Source organism: Aulonocara stuartgranti, assembly GCF_965226115.1.
Source record: "Aulonocara stuartgranti genome assembly, chromosome: 8".
NCBI classification, from domain to species: domain Eukaryota; kingdom Metazoa; phylum Chordata; class Actinopteri; order Cichliformes; family Cichlidae; genus Aulonocara; species Aulonocara stuartgranti.
The window spans coordinates 14632943-14658373 of NC_138959.1; the positions used below are offsets into that span (position 1 = coordinate 14632943).

Here is a 25431-nt window from a genome sequence, read left to right on the forward strand (position 1 = left end):
ATGCTTCCTCATTTGCCCTCAAACTTCTCTGTTCTTTTTTTTTTTTCCTACTAATTTAAGTCCTACCTCCTTCATGTGAGGATGGCAATAGGAACATCCTCATCAGCAAGGATTCGCACCTTTACTTTGTACTTTTTAACCATAAAGAGACTGCTTACATGACCACATATTTGCTTCATTGATTTAGTGTTTTGGTTGTGGACTGGATCTTTAGCTGTAGTGCTAATCGTTGCAAGAGCACCCATCGACCCTCTTATCAGCTGCTTAGTGGCACACTTTGTGTCCTGTCTTTCTGCTCTTGCATGTATTGATTTGTGTGCACAACACTGTAAGTAAAAACAGTGAACTTATATTTAACATGAAAAAATATTCTTCACCTTAATGTGAAGTGGATCGTAGATACTACCTGATAACTAAGAGTTAAAAAGCAAGCTTACTTATTCCATCTATAATTATTTTGTTATTAACGTGGTACTACTTTCTAATGACTCATTGACCTGATGTCTTAATTCAGTTTAATTGAATTCAATTTTATTTATCTAGGACGCTTCACAATGTAAGGTACAATACTGCAGAGAAGACCCCAACAATCAAACCACCCCCTCTGAACAAGCCCTTGGCAACAGTGGGAAAGAAAAACTCAGTTTTAAAAGGAGAGCCCTCTAGCAGAACCAGGCTCAGGGAGGGGCAGCCATCTCCCTGACTGGTTGGGGTTGATGCAAGCTTACAAGTATGATAGTTGGACTTTATTTCCTGTCTACTCACCAATTACTCTTTGAAAATTAGATTATTTAGTCCCTTCCTGTGCATACATTTATATGTTGCAATTTCTCTTGGCTCTTGTTTCCTTTGCTTTTTCTTCTTTTGTTCTTGCATGACCTTAAAGGATGCCCAGCAAGTGCAAGCACAAACTTAGAATCTGTGCAGCATGTTATTGTAGTTGCTGCATTTCAGTTCATTTTGTTTTAGTTTCTACTAAAGTACTTTGCCCACAGTTTTTGTTTTTTTTGTTTTTGCCCATCACTCTGCGTTTTCCACTGCTCTCAACTCTGAACATGACGCACGCACAATAATACCCTAAGCTTGTTAGAGGTGTGAGGCAGTGCTTGGGAGGTGGGCCCAACTCTTGGATCTCTGGTAAAACTGCTCCTTGTGAAATTCAACAGGAGGATTATGATTCAAGTCACCGTTGGCCGTGCCTCTCCATTTCCTGTGTTGTGCTAACCTGTGTTTTTCTCTTTTTCACCTCCCTTTTTGTATTTCCTGCACCACTGTCTTATTTTTTTTGTATCCTTTCCCCTCATTTCTTTTGCCCCCTTCATTTTCACCTCCTCTTCCACTTAATCTTGTCCTGGTCGTTTTCTTAATTCCTCTCCTGCTTTTTGTTGAGCCTCGCTTCCTGTTTTGACAAACCTCCCTCAGACGTTTCTAATTGTTTGCTTCCTATTATTTTGACCTTTTTATGCTTCTGCCTTGTACAACCAGGCTTTCGGACGCTGTACGGGACGCTGAAACCTGATTACACAACAAGGGATCTAGTAGCAGCAAGTGGCATTACTAGTGGTATTTCATGAATAATGGGCTGTTATGAAACAGATTTAAATGTATTTGGAGTTCTAATATATACCTCTTGCGACTATATTTTTATTTTTGTTGCTATCACAGTTGTGTTTTTGCTGTAACAATCAAAGGGAATGTCAGTGGGAGTTGGGAATCCCTTGAAATCATTTTCCTTTTTGTGGGATCCCAAATACCCACATGCTTACAACACCCACATTACAATGACAGAACAGTATTGCATGAATCTAACCCACGATGACCCTCCCACTGAACATCTGACCTATAGTTATATCTTATGTGTCAACTGAGCGCATGCTGCTGCCAGTCTAGCACTCAATGTGCTTCTGATGTACCGCACACTCCCCTTGTCTCCAGTTTCATCTTTTTTAATGTGGTTGACAAGGCCGAAGCGCTCGCTGAGATGACGTTTTGTAATCAAGAAGCCAAGACAGTGCATGAAAAAACAAGTGCAAGCTTTGTGTTCATGAATATTCAGTTCTGATTCTGTGCAGCAAGTTGTAGGCATTTTTTTTCCTGAGTTCATCTCTAATGCGTTGCAGGTGCTTGACTATGTGAATGCATTCCTAGCACCAGTCCGCTTGCTCTTGATTTCTAATTTCTTCTTCACATGTTTTGATAAGTGAGACTTTCTCAAGAGATTCTGTGTTTATGTAGACCAAAGTATGGAGTCTACTGTCTTATTCAAAGCAGATACTCGGACTCAGACATCAGGGTTCTGCAGTCTAAACACTTATTCTTCAAAAGATGAGCTTGAAGGCTGGACGTGTGTTTGTTCAGAAGTATAAATACACAGATCATAGAGTAAATACAGTGTTACATGTATACTCAGCCACTACAAACTGAGCGCACACACTTATAAAACAAACATGAACAACAGCACTTCCAAGTCCGCGGCCCTCTTAGATGCATTGTTTTTGAAAGACAAAATCACATTTAATTGTTTAGAAATGTTGCAAATGGATGTTTATGGTTAACATAATTATTAATGATTTTTAATTGCATGTCTATAGAGGCCCATTTTCAGTTGTTGCAGCATTATGCTGTTGACAAAATAAAGATTTTGGTAGCATGATGCCTGCTTTCCTGGTTTAAAGCTGAAAACTGGCTTCAACTTTGAAAGAAAGAAGTGGGAGGCTCTGGAGCGTGAGCAAGAAAAAAAGACGAGACTGAGAAACAGATGCCACTTCAGGAAATCCGACGGTGTTGGGCATGATCCCCAGTGTCCTTGAACGTCACTGAAATAAACACACTTTATGTGTAAGAGTGCTTGAAAGTATACCAGGGCTTGAAGTGTTGAGGAAGGAAGACCTGCTGAAAATCAGTTACTTCAATTTGCAAGAGAGGTGTGTCGTTCACACTTGAATGTTTGGTTATTTTCGCAAATGAACATTAACATTTTATAGAGCCTGCATTTTTCATTTAATGCATAGCAGTGTAACTATAAATACATTAAAAAATGAGACATAAACGTAGACGCAAATGAGCACGGCGCTCAGTCAGTAGTGAGACTGTCCAGGCTCAGGGTGCAGGAAAGCAAACATTACCTTCTGGAGACAGTAATGGCAGGAAAGGTTAGAACAGAGCAGGACAGTTCGGAGAGTTTCTTAGTGATACAAACCAGGATTAGAGGTTGCCGGGATAAAGAGGATGGCGTGATATGTGCATACATATAAATCTGCACCGGTGATTGGAGAGTAAGAAACACGTTTGCACCTTATCACATGTTCAGCCCGAGTGGCGGGACATCTTCTTGGCATGTTTGGGTTTGCTTGGTTTATGTCCTTTGATTTGGTTTATACTTTTCCTGGGGAGGGTGGGGTTAGAGTGTCCCTGTGCTGAGATAGAAGAGCTGCTGTCCATAACTCGCCCCTCACCTTGCTTTCAAATAGACGAGGCCCAGTTGATTTAAATGTTCTCGTCGTGTTGGGTGGGCAGGTTTTCACGTGTTCCAGCTTCGTCGGCTTCACTTTCGCCGCATTAAAGCAAACACACAGTCCAAAATCATGTGATTGAGTTTTGAAAGATTAGGCTGTGCTGCATGTAAAACTTCTAGTAATTTGTAGTATTTCAAGAATGATGTTGTGGATATTCAGAGAATTACAGAGTTCATTTCTATGCTTGGAGAAGTCAGTTTTTGGCAGTTCGAAGAAAAAAAAAATGTTTTCAGCTACAGTGCTTTTTCTTCATACTCTACTATATAATTTATTTGTATGTTGTGCTCTTTGGTCCTTGTGTTTCAAGGCACAAACTCTGAGTAAAGTTTTACTTGGATGAAAAGAATAAATAGCTTCTAATTTATGCTTTGGGAACTTTTTGTTAAGCAGTTTAAGAACTCAGGGTTGCTTTAATATGAAATGAAAGAGAAGCCTTAAATATGTTAGGGTCTTCTTGAAGGCGAAGAAATACAATGTATTCATGCTAATCTTTAATGTAGAAAAGGGTAGGTTCTAATTTTGATATTATTTATTAATCAAGCAAATATAATCCGCATAAGATAATAGAATGAACTGAAAATTCCGGTTTCAGGTTGAATACCTTGAAGGACTAATTAGCTTGTTTTTATGCATCTATCAGTCATGAAATCTGTCGTGTTTGCAAGAAACTGTCATTGTAAACACACACCTACATTTTTCTTCCTTCCTGCAAAGCATTAATTGTATTGGAAAATACAACCAGTAACCTCAACTAACCTAGACCCTCCAGGATGCTTCTAAAAGTAGATTTAAGACAGAATGATGCATTTCTGTTCCTTGAATGTCAGCTTCGTGGGAGAGTGCATCTGGGGGGGGGGGCATGGTACTATTACAGTGGTTTGCCTAATCCCATGTGTACACTTGTGTTTAATTGCATGATATCATTACCAGATTCAAGTGTGTTTGCGTGTGCATATATGGAAATGGTGGAAAGGCAAGTGGAATATACAGTCGCGCCGTCTTTTCTGTGGCATTTTGCATTTGGCAGCTGAGCAGTGTTGAGCCTCGGTACTTAAACTTTGAATAATATATAAACAGAAGTATTTGCAGAGGAGTGTGGACGCACACGTTGGTGTCACTGCTAGAAAGACACTGTTGATGGAGGTCAGGGGGTGTCATTGTGAGTGTGCATGTGAGATTGGTCGGAGAGATCAAAGTAAAGCGTTCAAGATGTGGATCGTTTGGATTTCAAAGGGATTGCATGAGCGTCTTTGGTGTCCAGCATGCTCATACATGACTTTATGCCTCTGGCATGATATACATTACGGCACGGGCATGAGTCACAATGGGTTTGGGTGTCTGCATTTTAGCATGTGTTTGCATACGTGTGTCTTTGACTGTGTGCATTCTAGCTCGAAGTTCAGTAGTCTGTGTGGTGCCCTGCAGTGCCCCTTGCTAATCCATTCCCAAAATGGCTGTTGCCAGGCAGAGAAATTACCCAGCAGGGTGCTAATGGGACTAAATAGGAAACTCAGCTCTGTAGGTTTTATTGAACTCATAGCTTATATGTCAGGTGTAATTTTATTTTCTTAATATGCCCAATTAGCTGTTGAAACCATTATAAGCACCACACAGTTGATTCCTGTCCTCGGTTTAAGGTGTATGGATGTCAGCAAGGCTCAAACAAACATGCTCATAGGAACATAGAACAACTGCACCGTCACATCGGTGATGCCATTTTGCCCCGGTTGAACTCAAAGGTGAAAAGGAAATCATCTATCTAAGAGAAAGGTATGAAGGAAATGTCAGCTGTCAGGAGCTAACCTTGGTCGCAGTACTGATAGAAGGTAGGTTGACACCATACAGTAAGTGGCAGCAACAAATGACTTTGAGGCCACGCTTTCCAAATGTCCAGGAATGGAGAAACAACATCATGTAAGATTTTACAACTCAACTTAAATTGTATAGCTTAAAGGATACAGCATAAATCCAGTATATACTTCCTATGCAGCACAGTTTTACTCTAGCTGAGCACTTAAAGCACGATAGATTTGTCCAGAATGGTCCAAAATACAGATCATATACCAAACTGTAGGCAGTTACTTTAAAGACAATCAGCCAAACTGATAATATGTTACGTCCATGGGAGCTGAGTGGGTGCAGCCGCTTCTGGCATTCACAATTCCCCTAAACTGAGCTTAAGTCATTAAAATTTCTTGCACATGCACAGTGTAACATGAGATACAATGCTATATTAGTAGCAACTAACTGGCTGAATGACAAACTCAGCAGTGTTCTATAATATGAAGAAAAATGTGCCTGTGTATGTTGAATATATGGTGACCTGTAGTTTTGGAGTTTAGCCTAAAAAAAAAAAAAAGGAGGAGGTGGGTTTCCTTTTAACTGGAAATTCAGCCTCTTTCCCCATGTGTTTGCCTGAAGTTTGATAATGACTTTGTGTGTGTGTGTGTGTGTGTGTGTGTGTGTGTGTGTGTGTGTGTGTGTGTGTGTGTGAGGACAGCTGCTTTGTGTCGATCAAAAGCAGCAGCAGCAGATTCCCTGCAGTGTCCTCTGGAGTTGAGCTCACTTTAGCACACGTACATGCTTGTACGCACTCTTTTTCTTACTTTGTTAGTTCCCAATTTTCAGGTCTGTTGTGCTACTAAAACATTTGTTACATGTTTGAAAGAGTTAGTGTTACAGGAGAACAACAGACTTGATGTTGCCCCATGTGATCGCCACATAATGGATTACCTTGACTTTTTTCTTGTGTCTAAAAGAGCTGCTAGACTTATGGACCATTGTTTAGTCTGGGATTCATTGTTTTGGTCTTTCTCAAAAGCTGTTATAGACGGGGGTTATTCATTATTACAGCGACTTATATTTAAAAGTCTTAAAACAGTTGGTTGCTTTACAAAAGTGTCTTGGACTGCCAGATATTTTACAGGAGAGGAGAATACCAGGAAAAAAGTATCCAACAAAATAAAAGGAAATCCTTGAATCCATCCATGAAAATGAGGCCACATCTTTGGTGATTTAATCAAATGTCTTGTTATGGCTTACGAAACGTTCAAAACCACAACATATTTAAGGCTTTTTATGACTAATAAAAAGATCAAATACTCATATCGGAGAAAAACAAAACACTTTGATAATTGCTTATCAAAATAATGTACTTTCTTTTTGACTCCTTGAATCAGTTGCACCTCTAAACAGTTTATAGATGTAATTCTGTAGTCTCTATTTCTTCTGTTTTGGGGTTATTTGCAGCTGCTTGGTCCACTGGCATTTCTGTTGCTTTGATACTCAGTATTGGAGCATTCATGCAGTGTTTACTAGCAGCGAAACTTCTCTGCCCATGAATGTTTATTACTAATGGGAAACAGAAAAAAAAATCAAGCTCTAATTAACTCAAATTCAACCCCTTTTAAAATGCAGAATAAATATTAAAAGGCACGAGTGCTATGCTTGGCCCAGGTCAAACATGGCGTTCATTGTGGAAAAACTACCCTTTTAAAGTAGTAGACTTAATGTCTGTTCGGTGGACATGCACAGTCTCTAGATGCCAGTAAAGGAAGGTCTTTTATGAGAAATGTTAGATAAGAAGAGGGAAAGAACTGGGAGAGGCGATTAGCCCAAATATGCTTAATGTCAGTTTTATATTTTTTCCTTCCAACATGTTGTTTAAAGTTTAGGCTTTTGGTAATTATGCTCACTCGCGTGCGTGTGCGCGTTTGTGTGTAACCCTTCTTCTTTGTGTTTCTCACTCTTGACTCTGACTCTCTAAACGTGCAGGCTGATATGTCTCCTTTCCCTGGGGATGGTCCAGATCTGACAACAGCTAGGCCTACACCCCATGCAGGAAACCCATCCCACTGAGATATAATATGCACGGTTGTGCATGTGGATATTATGCCACACCAGTGCCAGTCAGTGTCTAGTATTTGTATAGACGTTAGCTTTTCTGCAATCTTGCTCCTTTTGCTTTTTTTATCAAGCAGTTGATGATCATACACTTCGAGGAATATGTCCTCATTAAACTTGTATTGTGTTCATTCCCCACTCTAAAACCAGTATTGATTTTTTTGCCCCATTGTGATATCCATCCTCAGCATGAACGCCCGCTTACAGTGCCACAAAATCTTTTTCTTAATAGCGTTTCTCTGAAATCTGTGCCAGCAGAGCCCCTGTGCAGGTTCAAACAAGGACAAGGAACAAGCGATATTTTTTTGATAATTGTTTCCTTTAAGTCAGATGGATTTTTTTCTGAGAAGAGCATGAAATAAAGGTCAAAATGTTCACCCAGTAAAGCTTGACAGCTGCCTCCAGCCTTCTCCTCTCCATCTTCCTTGTTATTCGCCTTTTTCTATGTACCACATATCTGTCTGTCTCACTCTGTCAAGGTCTTTTTCCTCCCTTTCTTCCTATCTGTTTTGTGCCTCAATCGCAGTTCTCTCAGTTAATTATTTCTTTTGAAGCTTTGATTTTTTTCTTGTCATTGAAGAGAAATTGCTTCTAAGAATGACTATGTCGAAGAAGCTCATGATAGTGACCTCTAATTCAAATGTTACACAATACACTGCAACTACACCGGATTACATACATTTTTGTTTCATCTTGCGTATTCTATTAGCGCGTACAAGGGTATTCAAGGTTGTTAAAGATGATCATATAGTACTCATTATGTATGTTCAACTTCCTGAAAACAAAACCTTTAAATGGAAGTTACTTTTATATAAATAAAAGCCAACGTAATATATGTATAGTGCTTAAAAAAAATGTAAGTTTAATGCCACTGTTGCCCTTAATTACCAGTGCTGTTACTTCTTATAGTTCATGTTGTTACATATGCATTTTTAAATGTAGTGTTTAACAAAAAGCTGAAAAAATATACTAAAGCACATTATTATTTTTTGAGTTTGATTATAGTTGATTAAAATTATAGTTATTTACTCAGATCCCTGAACATAAAAAATTGTTTTAGTAGTTGAATGTTATGATTTGGGTATAAAATGTATTTTTTTTTTTGCCAAATAAATAATATTTTAATTTTTAGATTTCAACAATTTTTGCCAGATTTCTAAAATGCTTGTTTTTTTTGTTTTTGTTTTCAATGACAGTTGGTCTAATAAATTTGGTAAGCACTGTATGTGAAAAAGTCAAGCCTGTTTAGAATTGCTTGTGTATATTGATTATATGGACATGTATAAGGTCTCTTTCCTACAAACAGGTGTTTCCATTTTTAGTTCTTTGCAAATAACCATTTTGGTAATGGCTTCCTTTACAGGTTAACAACTATGTGGAGGAAAGAGAGGAGATCAACCTGATTCATCCTGCCAAAAAGCTCCTGTTGTTGTGCCCTGGATGTGTCTGTCTCAGGGAGTCTCTCTGGCCAGTGGACTTGGTCAGCAGCAGCCCAGCCAGCCTTGATCTGAAGCCCTACATTAAAACTCAGCACTGTCATTCATCTTACACCTCCAGGTTTGGATATTTATGTTTTCTTTTGTCTGAAATGTCCTGTTTAAACCAAAATTTGTCCTAAGGGAAATGACTGAGTCCACAAAATGATACAATTTACAAAATGAAGAGAATTTAGGTGTGAAATTATACTGCATGCAAGACGTATGAACATAATTGGGGGCAAAATCTTGTGCTGTAGAGAATATCCCATTACTTTCCAGTTCTTAATTGGTCAAACCATTAACTAGTAAGAGTTTTGCTAACAGACAGTGGTGCTGCTTGTCAGCTGCATGCATCCCCAAAATGCTACATATTTTACCTTCAGTTATGTCATCTGAATGCTCTGGAAATTACAGACTGGATATATCATGAGATATTTAGATTAAAGTTGCAAACAAACTTTATTTCTAGGTTTTATCGGTCTTGTAGCCAGAAGACGAAGTTGGGTTCCCTGCTAACTGGAGCACTGCTAGAGGCCACACTCGTGCTTGGTGCTCGCACGGCACTCCTTTACCCATTACCCCAGTGCCCCAACAGCCACGCTGTCTTGAAAGGTAGGCTTCATGCTGTTGTTTGCATGCACGTAATCTTGGGAAAATAACATAATGTGATATAGAGTATGTGTATCTTAAATACACAGACAGATGACACATTATAAGGAAAAAAAATAATAAATTATGCTGTGGAGGACATTTTTGCTGGCATGGTTTGATCCCACTTATTCTACTTGTTCTGAGTGAAACATGCTCTCTGCTATAATGCCCGCATCACGGAACATGAGACGACATAGAAAGGTTTGAGAAGTATGAAGTGACCTAAATGCTATCCTATTTGCAATCATCATCTCGATGCGAACAAAGAACTGTGGAATATTTTGGACTGACAGCGCTGTCCACCATCATCAAAACACAGAATGAGGCAGCATCCTTTGGAAGAGACTCCTGAGACTTGGAGGATCTATTCCAGTGCACACTGAAGCTGTTCTGGCAGAATGTGGTGGTCTAACACCTTACTAAGACACTTTCTGTTAAGATTTCCATTAATTTGACACCTGTCTCAACATTATAGGATAATTGGCTCTTATTTCTGCTCATAAGATAATAAACAGAGGTGCACAAATTGGATCCCAAGTGAAGCGGGAACTTCTGGGATTCTCATTATTCCCCTGCGGTCTATTGCTCCCCTCGTTTTCCTCCTCTCTGCACTTTTCCCACATGATTCCTTATCCACAGCGTGAACTGGGTATGTTGGGGTCTGTAGCTGATCCCAGTGGTTGGCCTTTCCCTCTTTCCATTCTCTTTTATTTGCCTTGCTGTGTTCTCTCCATTCACATAGCCCTCACCGTCTCCCCCTTTCCCTTCTATTCTCTAATTTAGATACACTCGTGCTCAAGTGGTTTAAGAAGGAAGGAAAAACTTCCAGACATCACAGAGTCTACACAACACTCATTACACACACATCAGGTTATCTGAAAAGAGGCGATATGCACTTCAAACATGCTTGCGCCGCTCCCCAGAAAAGCTTCGGAATCACAGCATGATAGACTTACATTCCAGCTTTTTATGCAGCAGAGGATCATCAAGCTCTGCCACTTAAATGCTTTGAGGAGTAAATTAAAATGTCAGTTGTGAGAAGATAAGACAATAAGCTAAATTCTATCATGCATATTGCGTTTCACCTCTTTTTCTCACTCTCACTGCCCTTTTTCCTCAGTCTCCACATGACTTCATTGTCCAACCAGTCAGGTTGTCGGTCCGTTGTTCAGCTGTCTGTCTACCTTCTCTGTAGAGATGTTACGTATGACTTAAATGTAAGCCAATACTGTCATTAATTTCCACTGGCAGTGAGACAGCGGACAGGCTGTCTCTGACAGGATCAAGGAGACACACACACACAAGTATGCAAACACATTTTTCTGTTTCTTTCTTTTTGATTTGCTCTCGGTCGTGTTAATAATTATAAAGCATTTGTTTTTGTCAGGCCAGCTTTTTTGAGGCAACACACAATCGCACACAGACGCACGCTTACACAGTGCATATCTTTAACGTGACACACTGTTCTGTTCTAATGGGTGTTACAGGAAACAGAATTGAGCCAGACACGCGCGCACACATAGCAGCTTAGAAGTCTTGCTCATGCATAGCATGAACCCCGCCCGTCAAAACTTGTAGAATTTGTTATCAAGCAACAAAGTTAGTTACCCATAGCCATGTTATTGTGCTTTTAAATAGGCATGTGTTGCTATTGTGATGTAATATATTTATTGAATCTAATTTGAATGATTTTATATTTAGTTTATTTTTAGTTCAGAGACTATGATATCCCTGTAACAAACACATGCTGTAGTTTTCCTCTTTTAAAAGCTCTGAAGCACTTACGAGCCTAGAAGTAAGGAGTGCTGAATTGAAAAGTCAGAAGTGGTCTTTATTACTGTAAAATTGGCCTTGGGTAAGGCATTGACTCCCCCAGCTGACATTTTGTCAGGGCACAGGTTTAAAGACGTGAAGGCTAAAGTGATTATCTGATGTCATAAAAGACATTTTATTATCCCGAGTTTGGGCAAGCTCTGCATTAAGTTTCAAACTTGGATAGTGTTGGTGTTGTTATTGCTTTCTTACCATTTTTGGTATTGTTCCTCTCTTCAGTGCTCTAACCTGATTCTGGTCTTTATGTTTTTTCAAAGCTTTACAATCAAAGTTATGTAGCTGTTAAAGTAACTAGTAAAGTAAATAGTACATATGCAGACATATTTACAGATTTATTACCAGATTATTTCCTTAATTCATTTCTTGTGCACATTGTGTGTCCACTGTATATATTTATATTTAGAGTATGGCTCTCATACTTGATGATATAAAGACAGAGATTATGAGAAGTTTGCTGTTCCTAGTGTATTCAGACTATATGCACATGACAATTTTAGGATTGGATAGGATCAATACAGATTATTTATTTTGAAACTTGTTCTGCGTCTCTGCTACAAACGCTCTAAATGGCCTGCATTTGTTCTTTACTGCCCTGTCGCTCTAAAGAAATGAAAGGGTTTTTCTCGTTCCTCATACATATATTTGTATAAATGCGTTATATTTTTCTGTTGCATCAACATTTGGTTCTAGAGGCAGAGTGGGAGAACCATTTTGAAAATGATAAATGCAACTCATGTTGGCATGTGTTTGAGCCAGCGTGACAGTCATGTTGTGGTGAGGGGAAACATGTGACACCTATGAACACAAATACTGGCATTTGGAAGCAAAAGGGTAAGGACAGGATGGTTTATGCTGCTAACATGCAGGTAAAGAGGAATGCAGACCAATGGAGAGCGCGCACCACACTGTGGAGAATGCTGGTAGTTAGGGTTGCAGTTATCTTTCATGGCGCTCGTCTTTATGAAACATGTGAAGCTTGACGCCGGATCAGCTGATGCCAAGCGTTGTTCATGTTTGATATATGAAAATGCACATATGTGATTATGTGCTTCTGTATACATTGTGCTTGTTTGTTTGTTTGTTTGCATACAGAACATGCAAAGATATTTTAAATCTTTGCGTGTTCTGCAAAGGATCTCACAACATTCTGGAGCTAACCTGCACTACGAGCTAAAATGTTACTTTATTTGTGTACCATTTTAGGTCTGCTTCAGATTACAACAAATGTAGGATGTGCAACTCTGGAGTCTATGGAGAGATTTAAGTGAGGTAGAAAGGCAGAAATTTAATGAGAATTTCTCATTCCGCTTCAAAAGCAGGTGTAAAATGCTAATAATTGAACAAGAGCTTTGACTTTGATTAGGCATTCATGCATAGATTGCATGTTGCGAGTGCAATTGCTTTAAAAAATGACAAAATAAAACAACAATTGACAAGAGTATTTGAAAACCACTGAGCTACCAATTGCAAGGTGCTTTTCTTCACCAAACCCGCGCTCGCAGATGAGTCAGTTTCATTCTCACATCCTGATTCAGCAGATAACTCGCTTACACAACTCCAGCCTCACTTTAGCCCCGTTTTCTTTTTTTCCTGCATTGTTTAAGAATGCTTCTCCACGGGCTCGACTGAAGTGTTGCCTTAGCGAGTCAGCCGGCTAACACAAGATTTGTAATTCCAGAAAACAGGCTTGTGCCAAATTATCTTATTATTTAACGCTCGATTGATGCTCACAGCTTGGGTTTGCAGCGATAAAAGTTCTGTCATTAACCTTTATTATTATGTGTTGCTTTATTAGTGGGCTTCAAGTATATACTTGTCTTTTGCAGCTTCTAGATTTAGATATAATATTTGAATACGTTTACACATTAGCATGGCTGTGTTAAATCAGTAGTCTGGTGAAGACTGATGTATTTATTCCTCCTCTTAATGCTAGCAGGTTGTGTAAGTAGAGTCAAAACAAAATATATTCCTTACATATACACACTCTCTGCTTAAATAATAATAATAATAATGATGGATTGCATTTATATAGCGCTTTTCGGGGCCCTCAAATGTGCGATCCTTCAGGACTGTGAAGGAGGTGTAACTCTTCAAATAGTGTATGTGTAATCCTGGCACTAAATGTTTACGTCTGCGGGCCTTTTTCCTCTTAAAGCATCCAGACTAAAAAAAAACCCCTCAACTGAAGACCAGTGGGATTTAGCCATATTTATGTCAACTCTAAGTGGGGGTTGTTTAAAGTGATTTTCTTGAGATCATTTCCTGCATTGTACTGCTCAGAAGGAAGTAAGTGGCTTTAGTTTACAGGCTGCCATCCTTCTAGCTCAATGTTGGTGTTTCTTTCTCCTTATTTCTTTCATTTTCTTTCTTCCACTCTGTTGTCATTGTACATTGTGTTGCTTTTAAGACCCATTGACAGCAGATGTGGTGGCGAATCAAAAGGAAACTCTCAGGGATTACAAAAACACGTATTGTTCGTATGCCCATTTCAACTAAATATACATTGACATTCCTATTGTGACATGATACACGCACAGTCATTACGTTTTTTCACTAGTAAAGCTTAAAAATACTGCTTCGTTTTTGGGACTGGGGGTAAATTGGCTATTTATTTCTTTTATACCTGATGATTAATGCAACAAAAGTGAAGTAATTTCACGTAATAAAGTTGTAAAGGACATAAAAGGGAGCACAGCTGTGTAGATTTCCAAAGTTTTTAATGATCTATATATGTGTGTGATTTATGACAGAGTAGTGGGATAGTATGCTGGGTCTGACTGTAGCGCATGGCTGAGAACTATGTATAGTGTCGTTGAAGAGGGGGTGGGAGACACAGAGAAACAGAAATTGTGTGTAATAAGAGAGAGCGCAAGCGAGAGAGTGAGAGGAAAAGAGAAGTGCATGTAGTCAGGAGACATCGAAGAAAGACCGCTTTGGTGATGAGGACACGCAGTGAAGCTGAGTGACTGAAAGAAAGTTGAGAGGAAGAGAAAGATAAAGCGTTAGTTAGAGAGAGGTCAAGTTAGAAATGGAGTAGGTGAGAGAGAAAGTGAGAGAGAGAGTGAGAGAGAGAGAGAGAGAGAGCACACAGGCAGCTGCAGGAGAGACGGGACTGGCGGCTCAAATGTGGACGAGTGTACCTCGGTCAGCCCGGCACTGAGCTGTCAGTGTGGGAGGCAGCGTGGCCAGCTGTAGCTAGCAACCGTGAAGCACTCTCACAGAATGGACTTCAAGATGATCAGTGAGTAGTGGAAATGTGAGTTTCAGTGCAGAGCAGTGTCTTCACACAGTTAAGAAATGAAATTGTGGCTTTCTGCTGGTTTCAGTGACTCAGTGGAGCACAGTGAAAATGCAGTTTTGCATGTGCTTTGTGTCCTCCGTCTTCTTTCAGTTGTTGACAGAGAGAACGTGGTGATTTACCGCTGACTTTTCATGCTTCATTGTATTATATCGTGGCTGACAACATGTCACCAACGGACGTGTTTCTTTATTACGTTACTTAGTTATTTAAGTTTCATTATTAGTCATTTTAAAACCTGGAGAGTCTCATAGACTCTGTGGCTGGTATTACTACTTCTGTTCTTGCTTTCTAATTGGTGCAGAATGCAGACATACACTTTCAGCAATGCAACGGTCTTGTGGTTTTATTGTGTGAGGTTCAAAGCTGTTCAAAGAGATGTCTTCATTTATATATGTCATTTTAAGTTGTTTACTGATAAAGTGAATGTGTATGTCACTAAACACAAATCTTGTATAAGAAGACTTAAGACTTAAATTTAAAGTGTGATGATGATCAACTGTTGTTGCTTATTGTAACAAAATTGAGGCAGGGGGCAGTAGAAAACGCTGATTTCAAATTTTTAAAAAGTCATTTTGTTATTTAAACATTTGACGATGACGCAAACTTTTTGAAGACTGTCTTTGAGAAAGTATTTTGCGTTTTGACATATGAGAAGCTGCAGAAATCTGGGTTACTTCACATTGAATTGATCCTTAAAGTAAACACTTCTTATATCTTTATAACTAAGTCAGAGGTTTGTTTTTCTCAGTTGTGATGCTTCTCAGTGTTTAAAAAAAATGGACCTCATTCACATGACAATGTAACTCAATTACCTCCTATATGGATGACAGTTTTAATAAGCAGCAACAGTTAAGACAGTAACTTTATGGAACTGTTTGCTTGATTAGCTTGAACTTTACCTTTGTTTTTGTTTTTTTTCCTAGTCCTCACTGAATGTTACACTTACATCTGCAGCTCGTTCTTTGTGTGTAAGCGAGTTAATATCTGAACCCAGTGGTATACTCCCTGATAAGCCAGCAGTCAGACAGATCAGTGTTCGCTGCTGCTGCTGCTGCGTGTCTGTGAATGTTACTGCAGTTGTGAATTCCAAGTACGTGCACTGTTTATTCTTGAGTGTTTATGTTTGCTGCTGTGCAAGTGTTAGTTTGTGCTCTACTGGTGTGTACTACTGCTTGTTGATTTTCTAGTGTGACTGTGTATATGCAAACGCAGGGGAATATCTCGGGTCATACAATGGACTGAAGGTCTGGTAAGCCATTAATTGAGCCAAAGACCATGAGTTTAAAATTTCTCGCAGATAGAGCACTGTGCAAAAAGTGAAAAGAGCTACTCTGCATTTCTTTATGTTTTGCCAAGAGATGGGCAATTGGACCAACGGTTTATTTAAACTTGTGCAAACAAACATGGTAATACAGTTGTACAGTTCTAACGAGCTTGAACGTCAATATTTGGCACGAGCACCTTTATTCTTCAACACAGCCTGAACTCTCTGAGGCAAAGTTCGTTTAATTTCTATAAGTAGTCTTCAGGAATAATTCTCCAGGATTCTTGAAGGACATTCAAAGCTCTTCTTTGGATGTTGGCTGCCTTTTGATCCGTTCTCTGCCAAGATGATCCCACAATGCTTCGATAATGTTGAGGTATGAACTCCGGGGAGGCCAATCCATGACTAATAATGTTCCACTGTGTTTGTGTTTTTGTTTTTACTGAATCCGTATATGCTTTCATTGCATTGCCATTTTGTTTGGGATTATAGTCAATTCAGATGCTTTCTACATAGTATTGAATGGTGGATCGAAATCGGACTGTTTTTCTTTTTCCTTTCTAATTTGATATTTCAATTTTCAAAATTGAACCAGTAGCTGTTCCTCCATGTTTTACAGATGGTTGTAGACACTCACTGACAATTACTGTTTGGCTATTTGAACAAACATTTCATATTTGAATTCATTACACCATCAGGACTGTTGGAAGTGATTTTTAGTCCAGTTCTTGTATAATATGGCATACTTTGACCTTTTCTCCCAGGTTCTCTTCCTTAAGAATGGCTTCTCGACAGCCACTCTTTCATTCTGATGTGGCTTTGGACATGACTTTCAGATACTGTTCAGCTGCTGTTGATGCTGTTTTTGTATGTTTTTTCTCATGCCTGCTGCTTCTTTTGTCCTCTGCTTTTCCAGTTTCCGCAAATATTTTTAAGGACACACTGCAGACCTTGCTAAGCTATGACACGTTTTAACCTCATGGTGCAAATGCTTAAGGAAACTACTTAAAGTTGGTTCTTTAAGTACTTTGGCTTAACAAACAATAAGAAATAAACAAAAAAAATTCTATAAAAATGATCAGGGGCAAGTGCTGTACTGTAGTAAAAATCGCAAAAACTTTAAAAGACCTTCAGACAGTCAGGAGAATTATTAATCAAGACCATTAAAAACAAACAAACAAAGTCTGGATCTTGAGAAGCAAGATATTTATTTATTTTTAAAAGAGGGGCAACTCAAGACTTTAACACAGTACTTAAAAAATAGCATGTTTCACAAGATATTGGTGATATATTTATAGGACACGTTTGTGCAACACAAACCGCCTTAGACCTTAGACCGAAGCTGTTTGTGCTGCACCTGCTTGCTCAAGTATGTAGGGCACATGGAGACGTTGTCATCAGCTCTAAACGTACTTCTGAGAACAGTACATGCAGTGTGTGTGCATGCACATGGCTGGCAAGTCAACAATCATGTTCAAGGTTCATCTTGTTTGGTTAGTATAAATAAATGTGATTCACTCAAGAAATGCTTCTCCCGTTTCGTTTCATGTTGATTGATCATTTGGACAAAAGTTTCCTCGCGTTGCTTCAGTTTGCATTAGGGTGAAGCTCTCAAAGCATATGCTCACTGCATGTAATCAATCAGTGCTGGTTGATAAGACTGCTGAAGTGATGATCACAACTGAAATAATTCAATAATGTGGCAAAAGTAACTAAAGTTTAAAGTGTTCATTTTAAATTTAAAAGTGTAATAAAACTGACTTATTGATCTATCTAAAACAAACTCAAGTCCAATATTTATAGAGCATGTTTTAAAAGGGCCACAGCTGATTGAGGTGCTGTTCACGTTATGGGACAGACAAGAACAAGATTATTTCACAGTACGGAAATGTGAATCAAAATCAAAATGTAAATAAAACAAGTGAGATAAACCTGATACCTTAAAACAGAAGACAAATCTAGAATGAATATATCGAGAAAATAAACACAAGAAGGAAAATCTGCACTTTAAACATTGTCATTTCCCAGCTCTCAGTGGCATGCTGTTTGTTAAAACAGAGGTTTAACCATAAAAAGGATGTTCAGACCATGCACTTGATCCACAGCTGTATTTAGAATGCAAACACACACACTCACACATATTTATATTCCGCATGCATTATAGATGAGGAAGCTCATGCATAAAATGCACAGGGACATCATGGTCATTTAGTCCGTGTTCGTGCTCTTTCGATCTCTTGATGCATGTTCAGTTTTACCCGTCAGTGTTGCTCAAACGAACGATTACGATGTGTAATTTGTAAGCGCCCTATTTTCCTCAGTCCAATCTAATCCACAGCCTTCTTCCATTGAGTAAGTGCTCCGTGCGGTTGTTTATTTTTTTGTCACTGTTGACATAGTACAGTATGTGTGCAGCTTGGCCTGAAGAATTCAAAGATAGCGTGCCCGAAGCAAGCTAATTAAATGTTACCATTTACTTTGACAGAAAACATAGATTGTCACCTCTTTACGGTTTGGATGTTTCTTTTTATTTTAATGCACATTTGCATTTCATTATTTCTGCAGAATCTCTTAAGACCTTTTTTGTTTTCCCTTCACTCCCTTGGCTGACAGCTTCGTCCATCTGTGTGTTGTCTTGTTTAAAGGGATGAATAAATGAATGATTGAGAACACTGCATGGTCATGAAATTCATATAGCTAATTTGAGGAGGTGTCTCAATTTCCACTTCACAAGGCTTGCTTGCAATAACACTTCTGGGGTAGAATTGTGGAGATTGATCATCTATATGAGAAAAACTATCACTGTCATTTTAATTATTTAACACAAATTAACTGTTTTAAAGTCACCTAATGGAACTGATGTTTACAGTTAGTTCATTCTGATGGAGCTTATACAAGTATCTGTATTTTAGCGCATCTGTACAAGGCAACAAGAAGAGCATCGACTTTATGTTATTCGATTCAGCCTTTTCAGTTTCTGATCTTTTTATGCAAGTTAAAATGGTTTTGTTTCACAGCATTTGTGTGAAATGGCATGTTAAAAATGGGATAATATTTATTCTACGTAATCTATCTATGTAAGCAGACTCTTCAAGCCACATTTCTCTTTTTCACCTGTCAAATTATTTCTATTGTGATTCATTAAATGCACAAGTGTCGTTGAAAAATGTGCTCAGACCTGTAACTTGCAGTTCTGTCTCTCCGTAGGACATTTAAAGGATTTAGTGGTTTCTGCTGTCTCTCTAACTGTGATAAATGGCTACAACTTGCTCTACAATGTAAACTATAGAATTTCCAGCTATTTTTACTGATTCCTTCCTTCCTATCTGTCTTCTTTCATTTGCTTTGTTAATTTTTCCCTCTGTTTCCTCTATCGTACTGTTTTATTTCTTATGCAAAGTATTTTTTTTCCTCCTCAGCTGATATTTTCCTGCTTCCCTACTTTTTATTTTATCGGTTAAATTATTTATCCTTTCTTCCTGCTTCCCTTCCTTCCTCCTTGTCTCCTATGCTTAGTGTGTCCGTCTTCTTATCCTACAAATACACACACACACACACACACACACACACACACACACACACACACACCGTGAGTTCATTACACAAGCTGTGAGACCGGATCCACAAATCAAACTGTGTAAATAAGCAAGTTTTGTTCCTGTGGAGCAGCCGCTGCTGTTGCCATGCCTACCTGTTGCACATCTCAAGGGTTACCAAGGACGACCTTTAAGTGTGCGTCTGCTTCTGTATGCATCCGCGGTGTTGTATCAGTGTGACTGTGGGAGGGGGTTGGAAGGTTTCTGTGTATGACAGTTGACAATGACCAGAGAGTCTGTCTAACTCCTGCTGTTCATTTTATTTCAAGTACGTCTCCTTGGATTTCACGAGGTTTTACTGTCGGCAATCTAATTCCCATTAATTCAACACATGAAGCTGATTCTGTGGCAGACATTTCACTCCAACATCTTCCTCCCAACATCCTTAACCATAGAGATATTGGTGACATCTCCTTGCTTTTGTCTGAATGTTATAGATATTTGTCTCCACTTGTAGGAGTATGGAGGCTTGGGAAGGTTAGGTTTTCCCAATGACTAAAATAACTGTTTTATAGCTGAACACAGGTGAAACTTCTCAAAGTGTTTCCTGACTGAGCTCTTGCAGTGAGAAAGTTCTGTTTATGTGGCATCCATCCCAACAATGTACAGAATGTCTACCTGGTAGCTCCTGCGCCATTGTAGGAACTGTCCATTAGTCCTTTGTTAGCAGAGATGAGGACAGGTTTTGTGTGTGTGTGTGCGTATATGTGTAAACAGACAGACTAATGGGCCTAACTGAAATCCAAACATAGGATCTGGCAGGTGATCAGTGGTGTTTACTTCCCGTGGGTGAAGTGGAGCTTCTCTCAGTGGATGGAGGAATAGAGAGTGTATAGTTTACTGGCAGTGATGGATCATAAGACTTGGGGCATGCACAAGAAAGCCAGAAAAACAAGGCTTTTAAACTTTTATAGTGAAAGTTAAGTATCTGTTAAGATAATGTTTCACTGTTAATCCCTCCTCTCTCCCTCATTCCTGTGATACCTGCTTTTAACTGGTGCGTGCATGCATGGTCTCTGCTTTGCTCTCATTTCTGACGGCTTCCTTTTACTTAGAATTGTTGAGCATAGATGCTGATGTATAACCTGACTAAATCTTTTCTTGTCTTTATCTGTGCACGCAGAGCGTCAGCTGGCCAGCAGCATGACCAGCAGCAGCACTCTTCCTCCCAGTGTAAGCGGGATCAGTAAGGAGCTGGCAGAGCTGCGCCACCTTGTTCAGTTCCCCGAGGAGATCGCCTGCATCCTCACAGAGCAAGAGCAGCAGCTTTACCAGCAGGTATAAGAGAATTTATATAAAATATACATGAGGGGGAAAGCAGAGGCAGGAACGTGCAATTACAGCTGTCAATATGATCCTTACACTTTATTTGAAATTGTACAGCTGTGTTTTATTGTGGGGAGGTTTAGCAAAGAAGTTGGATGAGGAGAATAGTAGGTGGTGGTAAGTAGTGTCTGTAATGACACAACAATCCCAGCCATTGATTGAGAGCGTGCTGTCTGTCTGCAGGTCTTCCCTTTGGACTACCTCTATTTCCTCACCCGAGACCTGGGCAGTCCAGAGTGTCAAACTAAACGCCACCCAAACCTCAAGGCTTCACTGTCAGCGCCCGCCACGCCCACTCAGCGAAGTAACGCCGTGGAGGAACTGGTGGCGCGATTCAACGAGGTGGGTGGGGCTTTCTGTCTACTTTGTCTGCACTCCACGAATCTTTTAGCACACATGTGAATGTAGTTACACAAGGATGTTACACAGCCTGTCTAGTTCTCCGCAGCTCAGGGTTTACAGCAGGATTTCAGACTGGGTAGAAGCACTGACACTGCACAAATGTAGCTTAACAATTAAAAGCCTTGAGCGACTTTTTATATACACAGACATGTGTAGTGCATTCAGGAGACTCTCACATCTCACGCAGATACATTTAATGAAGTTGTGCCAAAGGAACCATATGGAGATAGTTTTCATCTTAAGAGAGCACTTTTCAGTTAATAAGTTAGTTGTCCTTTGATGATTAAGTGGCATTGAAATGCAGTTCTTGCAGTAACATAAAAATTTAAATGGCAATTTTTCTCTTATTTGCTGTGCGAGTTATACGGACCTATCATGAGCGCAACTCACTCACGACCATGTTCACCGGCTTAAGTTACACCCCCCGAGCCTCGCCTCGTTCATGGCGAATGACTTTGAAAATGCACAAATCCACTGCTGCGAAAGAGAAAGTGCTAGAGAGATTGATTGGAGATGATTATGTCATGTTTAGGTCGCATGCCTCTTCGCATCAGCTGGTTTTCATTTAAGTCAGCCAGAGGAGAAGCACGAAAGACAGTTTTCCAAATGTGCAGTGTTGCCATATATGGTCACAGTGGAACGAGAGTCATATTGACAGCACTGAATCTCTCCTTCAGCTGCCTTTAATTGTGTCAGGTTGGGTTTTACCTTTCATTTTTGAACTGTGGAATATATTTCAAGGTTAAATTATTACTAGTTAATTCACCTGACTATTATTTTTATTTTCCCTGATAAATAGTTCACAAACGTTTCATGTCACTGACTGGATCCACTGTTTTTGAGATGGTAACTAATTAAGAAGTTTATTTCCCCACTTGTAAGACAAGACTTTTTTGATAGAGTTCATTTTTAAGGCATGTGTGGGAGTGAAACATTAATCAGTTAAACAGGATTGAGAAAAACATTGGGAAGCAGGGAGTTGTGAGCAGTTTGGGCCTCCAAAGTGTTTAGCTTTGACGGGACCAGTGTGTGCTCGAGTTTGTAATGGTTCTCTGTTATTTTCCATTATGTAATTCGTGTATCAAGGAGAAACTGACCCTCACAGATGAACTAATACCACAAGCACAAATGGTGACAGACAGACAACAGGACAGACAGGTGGACACACAGACAAAGATCAAAGAGGGGGGGATCATATAGCCAGATCCAAATTTGGATGTGAGTGTGTGTCTGCAATTCTATCAGAATGCTCTTCAAAACTGCCTTTTCATGCTTCTATGGGAAGTTGCTGTATTCTTGTATCATCTCATATTTACCCTTTGCTGCTTTCCTGTTCCATTATATGCTCTGTGTACATTTGTACATATATATCCTCACATCCTGTCCTGCTTGTCGTCATGCACAACACTGCATACGCACTTTTGCTATCTGGAATACCTGAAAAGATGCCAACTCAGTGCGATCCCTTGATGTGTGGAAGTGCAAAAAACCACTTTGCAGATGGACAGAATGATTTAGATGGTGAGTGTAACTAAAACCCCGATGCTGACATGGCTTCGCATTATGTCATAATGCTGAAAGTGCATGATACAAGATTTTCATGCGTGGCACGCAAAGAGCAGGGGAGTAGCAGATAAGAGACTGGAGGGCTGCAGTGTTGTTTTTCGGTAACCAAATACAGTAGATTGCAGAACGAGCTTATGCTCCACTGAAAAGTTAACATGTAAACCTCGAAAGCCCCAGGAGGGAATTTCTGTAACTGATTCCCTGTATCTGATCAGGCTGACAGTGATTACAAATGTCAGAGGAATTTCTGACTCTCTAATAAAATCAGCTTATTAAAAGCGCTGTTTATTTAATTGCAGTAAGTCTTCCGAAGATGAACCTTGATAGGCTCGTTCAGTTTGGTTTGGGGAACATAAAGTGTCCAATGGGCCAATGACCTTATGGCTGGGGGCTTTAATTTTAGTGTCAAAGACAAGAAAATCTAATAATGCATGTGTCTGATTTCTGCGCTTGTTTGTGCTATAGTTCATGGACAGGTATGGGGAGTGTATGAGAAACATTTTTGGAACATTTTAACAGTTTTTCATCAGGCAGTATGGAAATGGAAACAATAGGAAGAATAGTTCCTGTGTGTGTGTGACTTTATTTAGTCCCTGTCAGGTCAGATGTTGGTGGGCTTTACTGATCCTTACGTAACCCAGTAATAGATCTCTGGGTCAGGGGGATGTTTTTACCACCTCCAAGTGGATTAAAGAGTTTCAGTGTGAGTGCGTTTTTGTTTTTATTGTGTGCCAATGCATTCACGGGGCGCTAATACAAAGAGAAAAAGACACCAGATAGTTAAAACAGGCCAGATTGAAATCTGATCTTTTCCTGTGTTGTGTACCTGTGCTCATACAGAGAGGTCGAGCCTGATGCATATCTGCTGTTGCCGTCATGTCTTTTGCTTGTGCTTGAGGTCAGTCAGTGTAGAGACGCAGCGCAGCTGATAGATATCCGATCTCATTCTTTTTTATGTGTGTGCATGTGTGGAGAGGTGTCGGGGTGAAAGTGTGAGGCTAGCTGGTGCAGTCCTGTGCATACATTGCCACATTAGGCACAAGTTTCCAGAGCAGAATTCATGAGCGCAGACATGACCGTACACTTTCAAGAATTTTAGGTGCCTTTGGATGTCGTCCCGTGTCCCCCATGTTTTATCATACCTAATACCAGCCTTGTAACAGCACACCAGCACACTTAAAAAGTTATCCAGGGATTTAGTATGATGTCACCTGTTATATGGATATTCCACTAAGAAATATTGTGCTAGTACAGTAACAGCATTTCTAATATATACTTCCGGCCGCTCCCCTGCTACAAGGGGCCACCAAAACAGGTCCTTTAATATATTTGAATTGGTGGAGTTTTATGCCACATGCCCTCCTTTACCCAACGCCAGTGGGAATATGTGTCTCCAGCTGTAATCACACCAACTATGGAGGCATTACAAGCCTTTCCAATAATAATTCCAAAACATTAGGGGCGTATAAGTTACAGACAAATTGTATATAGTAGAAAATAGAGTAGAAAATAACCTGTTTATTTTCCACTTCCTATGAGGTTTATACATATTTTTAAAAATGCAAATGTTTCAAACTCTTTCTGCTTGTAATGCATTCAAAAGGCAATAAAGTGCAAGTTAAACCTACTGGTGGTGGTCAGAGGGCCCGGTGGCGCCAGTGTCCGGCAGCCTCGCCTCTGTCAGTGCGCCCCAGGGTGGCTGTGGCTACAATGTAGCTGCCATCACCAGTGTGTGAATGTGTGTGTGAATGGGTGGATGACTGGATATGTAAAGCGCTTTGGGGTCCTTAGGGACTAGTAAAGCGCTATATAAATACAGGCCATTTACCATTTACCATTTACCATTTAAACCAATAATAATAATAATAAAAAAACAGCCCCATATTGGGTATTTTCAATGTTGGAACTTAATGTTTCTTTAAAGCCAAAATGTTATTCACTCCAAGGGAAAAGCTGATGAATAACCAGACAAAGATGGTGCTGTGAGTTACTAGGGAGGTTTTCTGCAGTTTATGTGTCAGCTTACTTTGTAAGTAAGATAAGAGCGCAATAAAGTGCAGCTGTTGTTGGTGCTTGATTACGATTGTAACAGTTGGCAATACTGAAATGCGAAATTCTGAACACGCAGGTGAGTTCGTGGGTGACGTGGCTGGTCCTGACTGCAGGGTCCATGGAGGAGAAAAGAGAAGTTTTCTCATATCTGGTCCATGTCGCTAAATGCTGTTGGAACATGGGAAACTACAATGGTGTCATGGAGTTCCTGGCTGGACTCAGGTTTTAAGAAACACAATGACGCAACTCAAATACACCCACCTACTGAATATACAGGCAATTTATTATCTGCACTGTTCTCACACAAAAATATCAATGTGTTCTGTTTTGTTTCATTTTTTTCGCCCTTCAGATCTCGTAAGGTGCTGAAGATGTGGCAGTTTATGGACCAGTCAGACATCGAGACCATGAGAGGTTTAAAGGATGCCATGGCTCAGCATGAGTCCTCCTCTGAGTACAAGAAGGTTGTGACCAGAGCTCTTAATATCCCAGGATGCAAGGTGGGCCTATGTTTACCCCAATGACATTTGATCCTCTAACTCAC

The 25431-nt window shown here is 39.7% G+C and overlaps 1 protein-coding gene across 5 annotated transcripts in view; it reads left to right on the forward strand.

Annotated features, from left to right (window-relative positions):
- Positions 1-25431, forward strand: part of plce1 (phospholipase C, epsilon 1) — a 64307-nt gene that overhangs the window by 13742 nt on the left and 25134 nt on the right. For 3 of the 5 annotated variants that reach the window (XM_082543939.1, XM_082543935.1, XM_082543936.1), the window contains exons 2-7: positions 8782-8975; positions 9366-9508; positions 20665-20819; positions 21051-21209; positions 24964-25109; positions 25240-25387. In XM_082543939.1, coding sequence (XP_082400065.1) covers positions 8782-8975; positions 9366-9508; positions 20665-20819; positions 21051-21209; positions 24964-25109; positions 25240-25387 — 945 coding nt within the window. Of the gene's footprint in view, positions 1-8781; positions 8976-9365; positions 9509-14313; positions 14637-20664; positions 20820-21050; positions 21210-24963; positions 25110-25239; positions 25388-25431 lie in introns of those variants that run through there. The other 2 variants (XM_082543938.1, XM_082543937.1) reach the window with 2 other exon arrangements.